Consider the following 17,173-nt stretch of genomic DNA (forward strand, 5'->3'; position numbering starts at 1 on the left):
TAATTCACTTTATACATCCAAGAGAGAAAATATAAAAAAAAAGGAAAAAACACTGCTTTAAATGTTAGATGATCATCACACAGATGCACAGCTAGACGCTTGCAAGTGGTCAGATGCTGTCGTGTTAAGGTCCTCGTTGCAGGGCTGCAATGCAGAGACCGCTGGCCACACAAATGAGCTTCTCGGAACCTCCGACCTTTCACGCTAGTTTGTGGCAAGTCAGCCAAAAGAGGCAGTCACATCAGCCGGTCCAAGAGTTCAGCCAGGCACACAGTTCCCCGGGCCACACATCTTCCTGCAGACCAGCAGAAGGCATTCGGTTGGCACCTGCCACTTTTTTTTTTCCCCCCCCTCTTCTTCTTGCATCCTCCGAGCCGGCTCCATCCAGGGTACGGTTAGCTGAATAGGGCTCTACGGCCACCTGCAGAGTGTTCTACGGGGCACCGCGTTCTGCTGTAGCATCCAAAGACCGTACAGAACCGTCACCTGCAGAGCAGCTCTTCGCTTACGCTTACTGTACAGCGGTACTTCCCACGCAAACCAAGAATGGAGATGGCAGAAGGGGAGAGTGGAAGACTGTAGGGCCTCACCTAGCGCAGCCCTGAAATAGAAAACACCCTGTTCCAGTTCCTTTGGATGTAAAGATTTCCTCGACAGAGGGTCCACGGATTGCCACAGCAAACTGCCTCTCACTCAGGTGTTAGCCTCAGCACGTGTACCAGAGCACAATCAGTATTTCCACGATAGCACTAAGCAGAAGGATCGCTCCAGTGGGGCGCAGCCCGGATAGTGGAGTGTAACCGTGAGCAAGAAAGGGTTTTGCACTGTAGATTTTAGTGGGAAGTGGCAGGTCAACTTTCCTCACCAAAACAAAGTGTAATAGCATTTCTACTATAAACAGAATAGTATTTTGTGTACAGGCTTTAGGATCAGTCGTTATCAAAATACACACACTGAATATACAATTTGTCCCATGGCCATAATTTATTATCTCACCACAAGGCACAATACACAAAGCTTAGAGGGTCCTATACAGTCATCGTGGCAAAACGCCCCGCAGCCTTTACACATGATCATGGCTTTAAGGCTGCAGGAGCACTTGAACGATATCTCGTCAACGCTGCTGCCATCAGCAAACATCTGCACAGAAAGGGACGTGTTATGGTTCGCAGCAAAGTTCGCTTTGTGGGTTAGCTGCATCATGCTTCCAGCAAGACTTCTGGGAAAAGCCGGAGTGTTGGATGAATAATTAAAGCTGGTGGAATTAAGCTGCAGCTTAGAAAGCTTCCCATAAAATGCTTGCTTGATATTGAGCTGAGAGGGTATGGAAGAAGGCTCCAAAGGGTGATTGTGTCCTTTTCCTGGTTCTCTTGAAAACTTAAAAAATGGCAAGTCCATAACCAGCGGAACACTTTGCAAATGCTCCGTCAGCTCCACGGGGTTTTGTGCTGCATCCTTCCGGTTCTCCGCGTTACGCTTGGCTGGGCTGCCACATGCCAACACATTCCCGTTTTTTATTCCTCCCAGGGTGTTGGTGTGCTGCTTTGAAGTCCATTCTTCCCCTGCAGCTGGCATTCCTTCTCCTGATGCACAGGTCTTGTTCAGAGGAATCTGTTTGCTGGGGGACAAGGTTCCCATGGCTGAAACTTGATCCAAAGCCCTGGAGTGATGCAGTCTAACACTGGGGCTGCAAGGAAAACCAGAACCAAAGAGTTTTTTGCCTTGAACTCCAACATAATTTTTACTGACCGAGGTACCCCCTGTCTGGCTTGGGCCAAGAGAAGTTACAGCTGGAGATAAAAACCGAGGCTCCATAGAGGCATTCAACTTCTCCGGGCTTTTATTTGCGATGACACTTGTTAATGGGTTGTGCTGTGGCACCCGATGGACCTTGGGCAACTCCTTCTGCTCCTCAAAGCTACAGGAAGAAAACGTTCTTTCCCGAGGGCCCATATCTTCAGGCTTCTGAGAGGCACTTGCCACATTTGCCAGTTGGTCTTGGCAGCTTAAAGTTGAGCCAATTTTGGAATGTTTTTCTGGAATGGACTGATCCTCTGCATCCCCTGCTCTAGGCAATGCTGCCCCTGATCCGCACTTCTTCTCCTGGGGATCTATGGAAGATCTCATTGAGTGGAAGTCATCACTCCTGCTTAGGGCACTCGTCTTTATTCCTACATCTGGAGAAGATTCTTTGCCAAAATAGCAACTGCTACCTCTCTCCATTTGCAGGGAGAGGCCTTCCGACTGCTTGTCCAGCAGCGGCTCTGTAACTTCCAGCTTGACGTTGGCATGAGATACTGGGAGAACTTCTTCCAGTGGAAGGTTCCCCTTAAGCAGCTGCATCACCAAAGGGTTGTTGGTTTCAGCAGAGGACACGGGCTGAGCAGAACCTGTCGGCCGCTCAGGTTTCTGGGGCAATGGTGCATGTGGTCCCCACCTCTGAGATGGAGGTGCAGTGCTCATCGCTGCGACTGCAGGGAAGTCCACAACGTAGGCCAGACTCTCTGTTTCCACAGATGATTTTGATCTAATCCTACCACATCTCTCAGCGCTGCTGTGACAGGAGGAGTCTTTCCCAGCCACCTCCCTGCAGCTGACATGTCTGAAACGTATATCCATCTCTACGTTCTCATCAGCTACGTCACCTTCAAAATCTGAAGCAGTATCTGTTGTTTCACTGTGCGTACTCTGTATTTCATCATCTCCGTTTGTCTTGAACTCTTGAGTCTCTCTCAGTGGCTGACGTGCGTTTTCTGGTTCTGTTCTGGGGCACCTCTCCCCCAGCTGCAGAAGTTTTTCAGAGGTATCTATCCTATTCTGAGAAATAAAGTCATCGTGTAAAGAGGGCTTCACCAGAGACTCTGTATTCTGTTCTTCATTACTTAGTTTGCCATCACTCTCTTTCTCTGCCTGCAGGTGTGAAAAGTTGTACAGTGCAGGCACTGCTTTCTCCGCTCCAGTAGTCACCGTTTTCGAGTTATCACTATCAGCCACACATTTTTCCACAAACATTTCAGAGCCATTAAATCTAAATCTAGACGCCATTTCTGGCTCCTGGCATTCTTTACCGCCTGATGACAATTCTGGCGGAAGAGCAGGACAACTGGAGGAATTTTCCTTTACATCAGAATGATAATCCAGCTGTACGGCGGGAGCACTAACATCCTTGAGGTCTGACACAACCCTGCCTCCCGTAGGGCTGATGACGGCTCCCTGCACCCGAGAACACGACAGACCGTTTACCGGAGGAACCACGCATTTCAGCTTTGTACTTTGCCTCTCCTGTGACGCAACACAAGATGGGGTTTCGGTCCTTGGGTCACAGAGGAGCTGCTCAGGGCCTTCCTCCTGCCTCTCAGAAGTTGCATTGTCTAAGGATGACCCAGTCAAAGCATCACAGAACTGCCTTCCAGGTGAACCATCACCAGGCTGAGGTTCCCCTGAGCTAGAGCCTGCAGTGCATTCCAGAACGCCACTTCCCTCACTCTTTGAGGAAAAGGGGTCTTGTCTTGAAGAGGCGAAGGAATTCCTGTTAGCCTCCTGAGCAGCCACCTCGGAGTTAGCCTTTTCTCCATTCAGATGGAGAGACGACAGTAATTGTGTTCGTTGTAGATCTGACGAACGCTTTCCATGAGTTCTCTTTGATCTCCTGTGCTCTGCATGGCTGCTGGGTTCTCCTCCGCCACCTCCCTCATCGGTGCTTCTCCCTCCACCTGGGCCACCCCCACCTCCAATGGCAGCTGTAGCAGCTTCTCGCTGGGCTCGGGCTTGCAAAGCACGGGCTTTAATGTCTGCGAGTGTTCTGGCCCCAGTCCTGCCCCGGCTGGAGGGCTCCGTGTTGGGGATGATCCTGGGGCATATCTGGTAAGCGGGCTGACCTTTAACCACCCAGGGTGGTTTAATACGTGAAAGTTGAATCTGAAAGAAAGGGAAAAGCAATTAGTTCTAACACTTGACCATTTTCAGACAGCGAAACGCATTTTATTAGCATCTGTTCATCACAATTCTTATCACAAGAATTCAACAAAAATTTAAAATTCCAAACTAAAAACTAATTTTGGTAGAGAAGTAGCATGCTCCCCGAAACCTCTGCTTATGTGCTCTGTCATGCGATATGTAAAGCTCACTTAATACTAACATTGTTTTACCAGAGCCAGCAGGCAAATACGAAATGAGTGATCTGCATTCAGATCTTCAGAAATCAAAATGGTCTCCTTTACATCAGGATGACTACCCTGAAGCTAACAAGATGGATACCTCTAGTCAAAATGGGAAGAGTCAGAAAGAATTCTAAGACTCTGCCCAAAAGGAAAGGGACTGAGAAACGGCACAGGGTAAAGAATATGATTTGAAGGTCTTTTTTGCAACAAGTCAGCTAGTTTCAGGAGAAGTGATTTCTGTATCCACAGAAATGCAAACTAACAGAGTAAGTCAAGGTTACCCTGCGCTCTTGTGCAAAGACCTTGGAATGATTTTCCATTCTTTGCCTGTCTAAATAAGATAGTAAACTGTGGTAATCAGAGGTACTTAGCCAGCTCTACCAATGAAACCCTTCCACTTCTCTTAAGATGACAACACTTGACATTTTAATAATGCTTTGACGCTACTGAGCATGACAGCCCTGAGATACCAAGCGGCTATAATTCTCTTTCCTACCCGGATGGGTGGGACTTTTGGCTCCTCTTTAGTAGGCTGTGGCTTTTCTGGGTGAACACTTTCAATTGTGTTACGAAAGGACTGACGATCTTCAAGCCGGGGCTTCTTTTCGGGGAAGGACGCAGAGGCAGCCTCCTCAAAGCATTTCCTCTTCTGGTCCTTCGACTCCCGAGCAGAGTTCTCCTGGGGCAAACTGGGAATTCTGTTTGCAGCTGCCAGTGACAGATCTTCCGATTTACTGTGTAATTTGGAAGTCTCTGGAGAGAGGTGCAATTCTGAACTCTCTGGCTTCAGTACTGCAGCCGAAGGGCTCGTCAGGTCATCTTTCTTCAGGTCTATCTCAGGCTTTGACTCTTTATGAAGAGAGGAATCTGGTCCCACAGAAGCAGTCTCTTTGGAAGCCTCTGTTTGCTCAGGTTCACGCAATTTGTACAGGCTCCGCCTGGCTCTGCATCGCAGGTCGGCCCGGGAGCGTTTCTTGAAGTGCCCATCTCTCTGCCTTGTAGAAGGACTGCGCGGCAGTCTTGCTTCTCCTTTAACAGACAGTCCTGTCCTGTTCTCAGCATCTTCTTGCACCAAATTCTGCTCCTGGGATTCTTCTTGGGTCAAGCCCAACCTATGAGGCAAACATAAAAACTAGCTAAAAGCTAAAGCCCATCCTAATTTAAGCATTTCATCTTTTACTTATAGGGGTACTGTCACCACCATACACAGTAACATACAGATTACAAAGCAGAGACTCATCAAAACCTCATCAAGTCAGTCTGCAATGAGATTACCTATACATTTGCTATCCCACATTACTATCACAGGGAATGAGAAAAACAAGAAAGTGTAAAGATTTGTGATGGAAAACGAGTAATATTAACTCGTCTTGGAAACAAAACAGACGGGCTACAAAATTCTGCTGTGACCCGGCCAATTCCACCAATGGATTTCCCTGGAGCAACAGTCCGAACGATTCGCCCCACAACCTGTATTTTTTCCAAGGACTTTACGCTGCATCTTCTCAGGTATCCACAAGCAGAAACACACTCTGCCACCTGCACAAACACAGACAAAACAGGACAGATGAGGTAAAATTTCTCACTTTTGTCCATAGTAGTCCTCAAAGAACTTCTCTTTCCATTGCTCCACTCTCTTTTCCTTTTCCATCTCCTGCCGAATTCGAACTTGCATCTCATGGGTGAATTCACCTACATGGAAGCAAGAGACTGAAATTCAGTTCCAAACAAAACTGATTCTGCAAATGCAACCTTTTGCGTTTTAACCGTATAGTACAGTAGCTATATGTAAGAAGGACAGATTTTCTGTTATCGCCCTGCTCTCCACTTTACTATGGATCCACGTGCTGCCTGCAACTCCTTAAGGGCAATGGTCACACAGCCTCAAGCAAGTCTGAAAAAAAAAAAAATAATCATGTTTTACCAGACACAGGCCACCCTTTAAGGAAAGGTAAGTCTGGCACTACTTTACACCTCTACCACTTCGTTCGGAAGGTCCCACGGCACCGAAGGAAAACACATCTTTGATTTTAAAGAAAAGAAAAAAGAAAAAACGAAGAAAAGTTGGGGGCAACATAGCCAGATACGCTGCAAAGCTGGACTAAATTATCATTCATTAACTGTAAAAGAAAAACAAAAAAAGTCCCATAAAATGAGCACCTATTCTCCAACCACCTAGGAAAGCAAACGTACTCACCATCAGCTAGTCGTTCTCTCCAGCTCTGCGCAGCGTGGGTGAAGAATTCATTATTCAGAGCGCTGCCACTGAGACGCATCAGCCCATCAGCCCCAACCTAACGGGACAAACCCAGGACAAACAGAAAACATTTGCTCCAGCCGTTCCGCAAGTGAGAGGCGATGCAGTGAATGGAAAACACCCAAGTGCTGCACCCTCATACCTGTCTATCAACCTCTGGAAGGAGGTAAAGAAGCTGCTGCTGAAAGTGCGATGGGAGCGCATTAAAGGTTCTGGAGTTTATCAGAGCTCGCAGGTTTGTATTGACAAGAATGGAACCAGGTGTTTCAAAGTCAATATCCTCACCCCTGTTTCGTTTCATTTGCCCTGTAGTTTAAGGACAGGCAAACAAAATAAACATTGTTGTATAAAAGTATTCCAGCATTATGGGCAAGAAATTCACGTCAAACTACTACAGCAAAAGGAGCAAGATCTACTATGAGAAAAGACTGTACTATTCAAGTATGAAGAAAGACTCTCAAACACACTAATGAATAGACGTGCATCTGGAATTTCGATATGAGGTCACACTTCTGTCACGTTCAGGTACAATTCTCGATGCTGCTCTTCAGAGCAGGCAAACTTTTAAACAACTGTCTCGCTAATGTTCGGGGAGGAAGGTCCGGCTTGCGAGCCCTAAGATCGCCATACGCCTTCTGAAGGAAGAGAACTTCGGTGTCTTCTCAGATACACACGGACTTCAACACTGCCTGCTCTCCTGGCCAATTAGCCTTCTAACTTTAATCAGAAGCACCTACCAGCTGTGGGCTTTCGGATACCTCTCAGAAGCTGCGGAGGATCCCTGTTTATTTCTGTTCTGCTACGCAAGGTGGCTTTGCACAGCGCCAAAGAGGAGCTGCTGCTGCTGGATGTGCTACTGCTCTCCCCATCAGCATGCCTTCCTGTGAAGCCTAAAAGCAAAACAATTTCATAAAAATATGCAAAGAACAGCAGAAGCCCAACTTGGAGAGTGGTTTAACATACAAGAATTATCTGCCAATAACAGATCCACCATTACAGGGTATTGCCCAGTTACCAACTATTTTGATGGAGTTAAACACATACACAGCTCTCTACGGTCACATGCGTTCTCACCAAGTGCTAAAGAAATCCTCAGGCAAACTTATAGATAACTAGGGACAACTGACTAAAAGCTGTCTATGCAGTCATTAGAAAACCACCACAACAAAAGCAATGCTCACCAGAGGCAGACTCCATGTGTGCCCCATTTACTTTCAGTGGTGTTAAGACAACACGTGGCAGCATTACACCGGTCTTTTTCTTTTGTTTGGTTGTCTGTGGTCCAGAAAGAAACCAAAAACAAAACAAAGAAACAAAGACATTACAGAGGGGTAAAATGATCTTCTAAGCAGCACATTTCCCAGTTAAAGAACTACCTAGCTGCTAGGTAAATCTTCAGGTGTCATTACATATAATAATTACACAGGAATAGCAGAGAATTCAAAATTACCTCCCTGTATATGATCCCTCCCCATACTGTAAACTCCCCACCTAAGGAGGCAGCCCCATAACTCTCTCTGAGGCACCTGTGCACAACTAGTCCCTGTCATGCTCACCCAACCATCATGCAGTAATGAAAGCTCCCCTTGAGAGGATTCCTGCTTCCCATTAGTCCCACTTTTTCCTACCTGGGAGGCGGTTCTGTAGCTCTCCCTGGTAGTAGCGGGTCCCTTGCTCTGAGACTCAGTGGAACAGGAGGCATTAGAGGAGGTTTCATCAAGAGACACTGAAAGAGATGGGCACTCAGTCGGACACAGAAGTAGATCCTATAGTTGAAGACGAATGTCATTAGACACTTACCATCATTATCACCACTCACAGTGCTCGCTTCATTGGACTCGCAACTTTCTGCGTCTGCTGTATCCTCCAGCTCCTCCCCTTCTGGCACAGACAGGTTCCGAGACCACTGCAAGGCATCCTTCTAAACGGGCAAACAGAACTGGGATGGCTACAGTCCTCCCTCCCAACCACTGCGACTTAAACCAACGGGAACAGGCGGTTCAGTGCATATAGTTTTTACGCTTAATTTTTTTCCATCTTCCCTACTTTAATCCTTGATGCAGAAAGACATTTTTAGGTATATTTGGGCTCATAGTGGAACAGAAGTCATCTAAACTATTAGCACGCTTCATAGACACCTCCTAGATGAGTAACTCAAATAGATCCCAAATACGTAACGTTAATAATTCGTTGCACTCTTCCGCAAGCAAGCCGTTTCTATTAAAGAGAAATTCTTACTACGAAAGAACAGGTAGCATCAGAGTAGCCAATTACTAAGATAGTAAGCTTAAGAGATATATTTTCTACTTGTATAATGAAAGCCATTTCAATTCCACCTGTTTTCAGCAAAATACGGCAATTCAACAAAATGTTCTGACAGCAGAGAAAAAGATGCAAATGAAATAGCTGAGATACCTGTCGTCTATCAAACTGATATTTATCAGGGAATCCAACAGTACAAAACAATGCAAAAGAAAAGCCTAAGACCGGAAACATTTTCAACATTTAAGATTATGGGGACAATAAACTAAAAATAGAAAACATTCCAGAGAGACCTCAAGATCTGAGGCGAATGATGATGCTAAATATACACAGAATGCAGCGGAACACAAAACAAACAACCAGAAGAATGAATATACATTTTCCTATCAAGATTTTACTTGTAGCTACAAGCTCTTGGACCAATTTAATTTATTGGTTGGCTGTGCTCCCTTGTGGCTGGCAGGAAAGGAGCGAATGGGACTGTTTCAATAAGCAGCCACCTGAGTTGGACACCAAGTACTGGAATAAGAGGATTTATCTTGCTTGTGCAATTCAAGAAATAATAGGGGTTTTTAAAAGGAATTTCTCATATATGACCGAATATAGCTGAAAGATACAAGCTCTAATGAAATAATGAATTCCAGGCACTCCTCCACCTGACGATCTCACATGCAGCACATTCAGCTCATGCGATGCTCAGTGACACTGTAACGCTCAGCTATGCATAACAAGCAGAACTCGCACCTCGGCCCTCAGTGGAGAGCAGGAACTCGGCATTTACCTTGAGCGTGAAAAGGCTGATGCGTCCAGGCAGTTTGTAAAAGAGTCCATCACCTCCCCTTGAATTGGAATGGAGCATGGCGTTGAGGCAGGCTAGGGGAGAAGTGCCACTGAAACACAGAAAGGCAGAAAACAGTGTTAAGAAATGGCCTTATCAAGAAAACAGCCCGAAAGATCTGTTTAAATGGGCATCATTTAGCTGACTGAGGGGAACAGAGATGACGCTCGTTAACTTTATGGGATGGGCACTTCAGTCAGAACAGTATTACTGTTTTCCTTTTTGACCTGTGTATCAGCCTCAACACATCACAGCGAAGCAACTGGCAGAAAACAGGAAATGTTACGCCAATTTTAAAGTCACACTCAGCCATTTTTAGACATTTCTAATTTTTATTACCCATTCCCTCCCTTTCTCTTCTTGAAGCTTTCAGGGTTGGATTATTTTACAAAAAAAACCCCAGATTTATTCAGCAGTAGAAAGAGGTAAACAAAACCAGCATAAATTGTACGCAGCCGTGTTTCTGGAAACGTCTTCCCTGACCTGTCACAGACAAAACTGCACTAGCAGAGTTAGATATAAAAGGTCTGATGCACTAATTTGTCAAGTCCTACGTAAGTCCCTGGTTAAAGCAACCATCCTACACTCACACTGATGGAACTTCTGTGCCACGTAATCTCATGTTTTCCAATACATCACACATGTACATGCAGAAAGTTACCTGGAAGAGACATCAAAGCAGTATCGATTTCATTCTTTTCTTAATAAAAAGTGAAACGGAAAACTGGATTGAGACAAAATACTTCAAAGAAAATAATTCTCAAATTGAAAACTTAAAACAATTTCTGTTTCCACCCTGAATGCGTTTGATTTTTGGACATTCCTTCACAAGCCTTGGCAGCAGACAAAATTACCCTGTATCACTTTTAGATACTATGAAAAAAATTTCCAGCCTTCTGTCCTGTTAGACAGTGTTTTCCCTTCTGTGTTTAACAGACGCTCCAAGCACGCGAACCAGCCACAGAGCACGCTTTCTCAGAATGGCAAAATAGTTTTCCCCGAACTGAGAAAAAAAGCACACAATCATGCTTTCTCAGAATGGCAAAATAAATAGTTTTCCCCGAACTGAGAAAAAAAGCACACAATTAAAACTCTCCTAGGAGCTAGAACGCGGCAATGGTGCTGGGCCCAAGTGTCCTGGCTCGAGCATCAGCCACGCAGGACCATTAACGCCACCCGTAAGGAACACGGCCCTCCCAACAGACCAGCGTGACCCCCAAACCAGGGAACACTGGCTCAGTATTGATTCAAAGGGAAAAACACCCTGAGCCACCAGGCTATTTCCTTCAGGAAGGGCTTCTATTACAAGTACCAGCAAAGTCCGCTGCATATTTAGCTAGGCAGGATCACTGCCTTTATTCCGTGAACAATTATGCTCTGAAGAAAAGAGTCTTTTCTTACAGCAGAGAATTAATGACCAGGGAAGGAAAAGCAGATATCCCAAGGGAAAAACATCGACCTTTAAAGGAACGATTTAGCTCTGTGGGATTTAACTTGACACATGCTCCAAAGTCTGGTCTTTAGTTACGTACTGTGACAGGTCACTTGTCAAAACCGGGAAAGCACCAGGATAATTTATGTGTGTGAAAAGAGACCTGCTATTACCTTTAGCAGAGGACAGCCTATGCACGTAGATCTTCAACTATCTGCTTAAGCAGAAGGACTGATGTAAGAAAGGTGCAGAGTATTGATTAAAACAAAGCTATATGAAGGTCCTCATTAAAAGCCTATCTGAATTCTGCTCAGAGCTGTGAAACCACCACCCATTATCCAAACCCGTGAAGACCTCCTCAGCAAGGACCGCCAGCGGCAGGCGGGCGTTCTAACAGCTCCGATATCGATGCAGCAACACGCGCCGGCATCGTCCCTCTCCAAACAATGGCAACTCCTATACACAACACCCCTGTACGCATAACCAATTTTCACTATTCAAACTATCCCAGCTGTTTTCTGATTTCAGACACAAACAAGGAGCAGAAACAAGCTAACATTTTGAGTTGTTGGGTCCCAGAAGAAATTAGTTCAGTTTACCTTCTGTAGCTGGGCAAAGTACAGGTTCAGGAAACGCAAACAGCACAGTGGAAAACAGACCACAGAATCAAGGTGAGGGGGAAGCAAGACTAGAAACAGTCGACGCATCTGGATTCCCCAGAAGTCAATCAATGGGCAGCAGCCAAAAGAGACTGCTTCTTCTGTCTCTGGTAGCCAAACTTTCTTTTTTTGCCACGCAGCACTAACTGAGGCATTTGGACTATCACAGTTACCTACTTTCTTTGATCTGCAAGACACTCTGTGTTTCTCTTCTAGTGCTGTCACAGAAACAGATGGAAGTTCACAGGAACTTAACCAAAGAAAACAGTCTCCCACTCCTGTCATTTCCGAGGCTCCATATCAGGTTCTTTTCCATATGAAACCCACATTGAGATGGGCATCTCCTCCGTACCGTGTCAAGAGCCACAACAGCATGAGCTGTGCTATCACGGTGCTCGAAAATCTGAGCAGAAGCCAGTATAGTAATTTAAAATAAAGATGACTTTTTTTGAGTCTCCTAAAACATAATGTCTGCACTAGAAATGAAGCATCAGAGGAGACAAAACTTAAACTGTTCTCAAACTAGAGTCACAATAGCAAAAACTACCGGGAGCTACTTATGAGAGAACCAGACAAGCAAGTGGTAAGTACAACACTTATGTTGTTGTACCAACTGTACATCCTGCAGATGCAGGAGTCTGATCTGCAACAGGCATTTATTTTACAATAGATGGAGGGGACGCTGTATGTTATCAAAAAATCCAAGAACAGCTTCCAGTTATTGTCAAAGAAAAAAAATCCCCACAACCTGTACATAAATGTCTATACTGTCATCTGAAATTACCATGCTGGAAAGAGAAAAAAGGAAGAAGAAAAGTGGGCTGGAGATGAGGCAGAATTGCACGAAGCAACACAAGCCTTCATATGCAGCTGGAGGGGACACTGTATGTTATCAAAAAATCCAAGAACAGCTTCCAGTTATTGTCAAAGAAAAAAAATCCCCACAACCTGTACATAAATGTCTATACTGTCATCTGAAATTACCATGCTGGAAAGAGAAAAAAGGAAGAAGAAAAGTGGGCTGGAGATGAGGCAGAATTGCACGAAGCAACACAAGCCTTCATATGCAGCCTCCCCCATGCTCCACACTATCTTTTAGACAAGATCGTCAATACTAACCTCATTTCCTTTAGTCCTTCAGCCTCTATGACCTGCAGAATCTGTTTTGGGGTCATAGGAGCATCAGAGTAATTTTCCAGCACCTGAAAAGACAGAAAGACCACGTGTCATTACAGAATTTGCTTCTGCATTCACAGAACTACTCCATAAGCTGTGGTTCAGATCCAATAATACGCCTCTCAAAACTTTATTCATCTGCAAAAGACACGCTAAAAATTTCAGGCTCTCTGAAGATTAGATCACAGTAAGGATCACAAAAGTCTTACCTTAATCTGGTCCCTAATTAACTGAAATACAAACATGAAGGAGAGAAAAAGCAGCAGAATTTGGCCTTGACCTCATGGCATGAAACCAGTGGAAGCTTTACCACAGACTTCAATATACCTTAGACCGAGCTGCTGCCACATACAACCTTCAAAACCGGACAGTGTTAGCGACCTTTAACGATGTAAAACGTTCTCCCTGCCACACACCTTCCTACCTCTCAATAAAGCATCCAGTATTTTTCTGCCAATAAAAGTATTACTGTACAACTATATAATTCAATAGCGTACCTTCCTTGGATTACTGCATTCATTTCATCTTCGCTCCATCTCAAGAAGGGTACCACAGGTAAGAGTCAGAATTCTCGTCAGAGAAGGACAGAATTCAGAAAAGGACAACAATAACAGTGAAGGATGTGGAAAAAAATTATGGCTAGAGACACTAAAAAGATTTGGACTGCTTGCCTTCGAAAGAAAATGAGTAAAATCAGGTATTAAAAAGGCAATACAATAAATTACAACTCATCCTTTCATATATTATATGAAGCATAGAATTGCCACTTGCATGTGAAGAACTAAAGAGGCTATTACTTTTTTTTTTTTTTTTTTAAGCCTGTGGAACTTACTGCTCCAAAATGTCTAGAAGCAGGAACTCAAGGATTCAAAAAGAGGACCGGACATTTCTGTGGATAAGAAGATTACCCACATAAACAGGAAACAATGAACAAAAATAAGCTGCAGTAGATGTGAACCGCGATGTTTCTTTGGGAGCAGATTACCCTACAGCTGCCTAACACACGCCGTCTCCTGCGCCTTCCACTGAAGCAGACAGCGCTGCTCTCTGAATGCAAAAGACACTGAGCTCAACAGACCTCTGGGTCTGATCGAGCGAAAAGACTGCTACATAGGCACGGGACATGGCCTGAAACAGCCAAGAAAAGCAGCAACGGGTATTCACTTGGGAACTTTTTGATCATAACTGCATCTAAATTCCCCTCACGTAATGGCCACAATGATGCGCAATCCTGATTTCATTTGTCACCATGCTTTAGAGGAGTCAGCAACACGACGCCGTCTTTCAGCTTGACTCGTGTGAGAAGCCAGTGGAGGAACCCAAATGCCCCATTTCTATCAGCAACATCTAGAACTGAGTCACTGCAGCACCGTGGCAAGGCACACAGCCTGCACTCTGCCTTCTGGAGTCGCACGAGCAGGACATTTGCAAAAAAAAAAACGTTGTGCAGGGCACCATTTGCATCTCCACACCATCTCCAACCTCCGCAAGTAAAGAAAAAACCCGACCCATGTCACTGTAGTTCTGCACTTCAACTATATTTTGCGATAAAAGGAATTTCTTCAAATCACATCCACCCAACATGTATTTTTCAAATGCTTGAAGACCATAAGCATCGGTGGCGCTAACCTGGTAGGGGATGGAAATCTGAGAACTACGTAACCTGAGATAAACCACAATGAAAACACAAGGAGTTTAAAGAAAAGATCAAAGAAAGTGATAACCCATATTCAGAGAGAGTAAACAATTTCAATTCCGAGTCAACACAGTTGCATCATACTTCTTCCTTCACTAATCGTAACCTATGGAGGTTTTTTTGACGTTTCCATGCCTTCCTCATGAACTGTCACCCCCCGTCACTCAAAGGGAGCAGACGGCTGACAAGGGGAAACACATCACTCCCGAGCCGAGTGCAAGATTCACAAAATGGAACATGCCTGTTCTGAAAAATAAGGCAATTCTTCACAGCTTATAAAACCCCTCTCAAGTGGCAGACACAGCAAGCAAAATACACAGCCTAAAACTGAGCATGAATGAGCATTTACATAAAGATAAAAGAATCTATGCTCAGGGGAACAATTTCCAATCAACAGCTATATTAGGTGTACAGACTACTTAATGGAGGAACTCGGGGAGAGAAGATCCTGCAGCTTTAGCCACCACAGCCCAACCTCCAGCACTGGCCCGCCAGCCCTCTCCAACCTGACACTGCCCGTGCCACGTCAGCCTCCCGTCAGGACCTACAACTTCAACAACGTTAGCTACTCCTTACCCCCAGAAAGATTTCCTCCCCCCCTCCACTATTTATAATGCCAATAGTCAAGGGTTCCTTGACTAATTATGGAAGTTTACATCGCTCCCCCAATTAATTTACTAGACACCTAGCTCTGACAGCACTTGTTGAATCGTCCTACGGCTCTGGGTGTTCAAATGAATCTTTAAACGCTTATTTTATGGAACGTGCATAGTATTAGCTCTGTAGGAGCAGCAACACTGAAAAGAACTTTTGCCTATGATTCTCAGAAACATCGAGAGGAATACAAAATACAATAGCACACGTCAGAAAGGAAAATTAAAAGCATTTTGACAGGGAGCATGTGTAAGACTAATGTTAAATGAAGATCTATTTTTAGTGGATTTACGATCAGTCCTGCAAGCTGAGAGTGCAGCTACACAACCGTAGGTCTCTCTAAGTGGATAATCGTTTTATTTCTGGTTCATCAATGGCTCTAAGATGCTGTTGGGGCTTAGACATCTCATGCACCCACTGCGTCTGAGGCTCTGGCCAAAAGGCAGGTGAGGGGAACCGTGTTTGTGAAGAGATCCTTTCCCCATCACACAATGAGGGTGAGGAGGTGTATTAGGAGACAGCTTTAGAGTCACAGTCTCTTGTGCTGCTTTGGGCAGCCTATAAATATTGATTTTTTTTTCACCTGTTAGAGCTCAGGACACTTGAACGAGGTGACTTTGTGCAAGGTCACCTAGCACTGCCTCTGCCCCCGAGGTCGCCTACCAGGAAAGCATCCCTGCCACCGGCAGTGACGCGCTTGGCTCACAGAACCAGGATCTCAAAGAGAAACGCACGATGAAGTACTAGCCCACCAGATTCCCGCAGTGAGTTCTACAGCAGGTAGCTTATGTCCTTTTCCATTTTTTCAAGCAAAGTCACGTGGGTCTAAAATGTTATAATTTACACGCAAAAGATTATGCAAGTTGCTGGAAGACAGATGCTTGTCTGATTAGGTTTCCTCTTGGCAAGCAGTAAGAAAACACTCCGATAGCCAAACAAATCTTACTCAGAAGGAGCACCAAGACCTATCCTGAACATCCTCAATACCAGACACGAGTCTCAGCTGGACTCACCCATACTGTTCCTCCTGAACGCCTATGTGCTCCAACACATAACCTGGCCAGGCAAAACCAGAATAACACACACACACAAAAGAAAAAAACAAAGAAACAAAACACCCTCGAGCCCTGCAAATCCGTTTCTACAGATGTCCGTATGCTGCACAGCAGGCGCGCCCAGATCCTCACAAGCTGAGTTCCACTGACAGGGCTACGGGGAGGAAACCGCAAAGATCCGTTCACGCCGGCAGTCGGATCATCCCTTGCTCCATGTACTGGCACTCCTGTACCTGCACAGATCTGCGTCACCGCGTCACCGAGAGAGAGCAGCTCCTAGGCAGAGGCCAAAGAGAGCAAGCTCCTTCCAGCCAGCCGCAGAAGCGGACAGCAGCGACCGTCGGCACTCCGTGCCGAGCAAGAAGCCTAAACACCTCCAAACGCACCCCTTAAATAAAACTACTGACCGGTTCACGCTCACTGCCTGAAAGACGCCGAAGTTTCTTCTTTTTATGTTTCTTAGTTTATAAATGGGGTTCAAGACAGATATGGCTTAAACGCCTCATGGAGGGAAATGACCCTTCTCCCACTGCGGCGGTCCAACGACAGCAGTGTTCCGACAGACCCACGCAAACACCATCAAAGCAGACCCGGGTTTGGAAGTTTAAGCCTTCAACAAGCAGATTCTCAAAGACAAGAAGACCGAGACATACCCGCAGCTACGTCTCCTAAAACCCAAAGCGACAAAATAACGCCTGACCGCGGCGACGCCAACCCCGAGGCTCCGTACCGTCGCTGGCACGGGCAGCCGAACACACGCCGCTCACGCCGCCCGCGTTTTGGGGGCACGGAAGAAACCTGCAGCCTCGGTAATTAAAGCAGAAACTTCTGACAGCAGCGCTGCCCAGACTCCAGGCCAGGCCTCTCTCCGGAGGCTCCCGTTCCTCCCACTGAGCCTCAAGCCATCTGAAAGGAAGAAAACGAACCGTTCTCACGGCGAGAGCGGCCCCAGCCCCGCCCGCGCCGGGCTGCGGGGAACCACCC

General features: G+C 45.6%; 1 protein-coding gene across 1 annotated transcript; it reads right to left on the reverse strand.

Moving 5' to 3' along the window:
• Window positions 1-357: 357 nt before the first annotated feature.
• ASXL1 (additional sex combs like 1, transcriptional regulator) lies at window positions 358-12,804 on the reverse strand. Its single transcript, XM_009279537.2, has 11 exons — window positions 12,728-12,804; window positions 9,461-9,569; window positions 8,218-8,338; window positions 8,046-8,143; window positions 7,599-7,692; window positions 7,155-7,307; window positions 6,560-6,723; window positions 6,358-6,454; window positions 5,747-5,852; window positions 4,657-5,272; window positions 358-3,918 (listed from the first exon to the last, which is right to left on the reverse strand). Exons 1-11 carry the CDS (start codon window positions 12,781-12,783, stop codon window positions 988-990), a joined length of 4,545 nt encoding a protein of 1,514 aa, XP_009277812.1. The 5' UTR covers window positions 12,784-12,804; the 3' UTR covers window positions 358-987.
• Between the last annotated feature and the right edge of the window lie 4,369 nt (window positions 12,805-17,173).

The sequence above is a fragment of the Aptenodytes forsteri genome, unplaced genomic scaffold, assembly GCF_000699145.1.
Source record: "Aptenodytes forsteri isolate BGI_AS27 unplaced genomic scaffold, ASM69914v1 Scaffold483, whole genome shotgun sequence".
NCBI lineage: Eukaryota > Metazoa > Chordata > Aves > Sphenisciformes > Spheniscidae > Aptenodytes > Aptenodytes forsteri.

What these genes read in the sequence shown, in the direction of transcription:
- ASXL1 (XM_009279537.2), bottom strand. Translation starts at nt 12,783, where the DNA reads ATGACCCCAAAACAGATTCTGCAGGTCATAGAGGCTGAAGGACTAAAG. An exon ending in TTCCAGAGGTTGATAGACAG is followed by an intron (nt 6,455 to 6,559) that starts GTATGAGGGTGC and finishes TTGTCCCGTTAG; the next exon opens with GTTGGGGCTGATGGGCTGAT. An exon ending in CAAAAGTCCCACCCATCCGG is followed by an intron (nt 3,919 to 4,656) that starts GTAGGAAAGAGA and finishes CCTTTCTTTCAG; the next exon opens with ATTCAACTTTCACGTATTAA.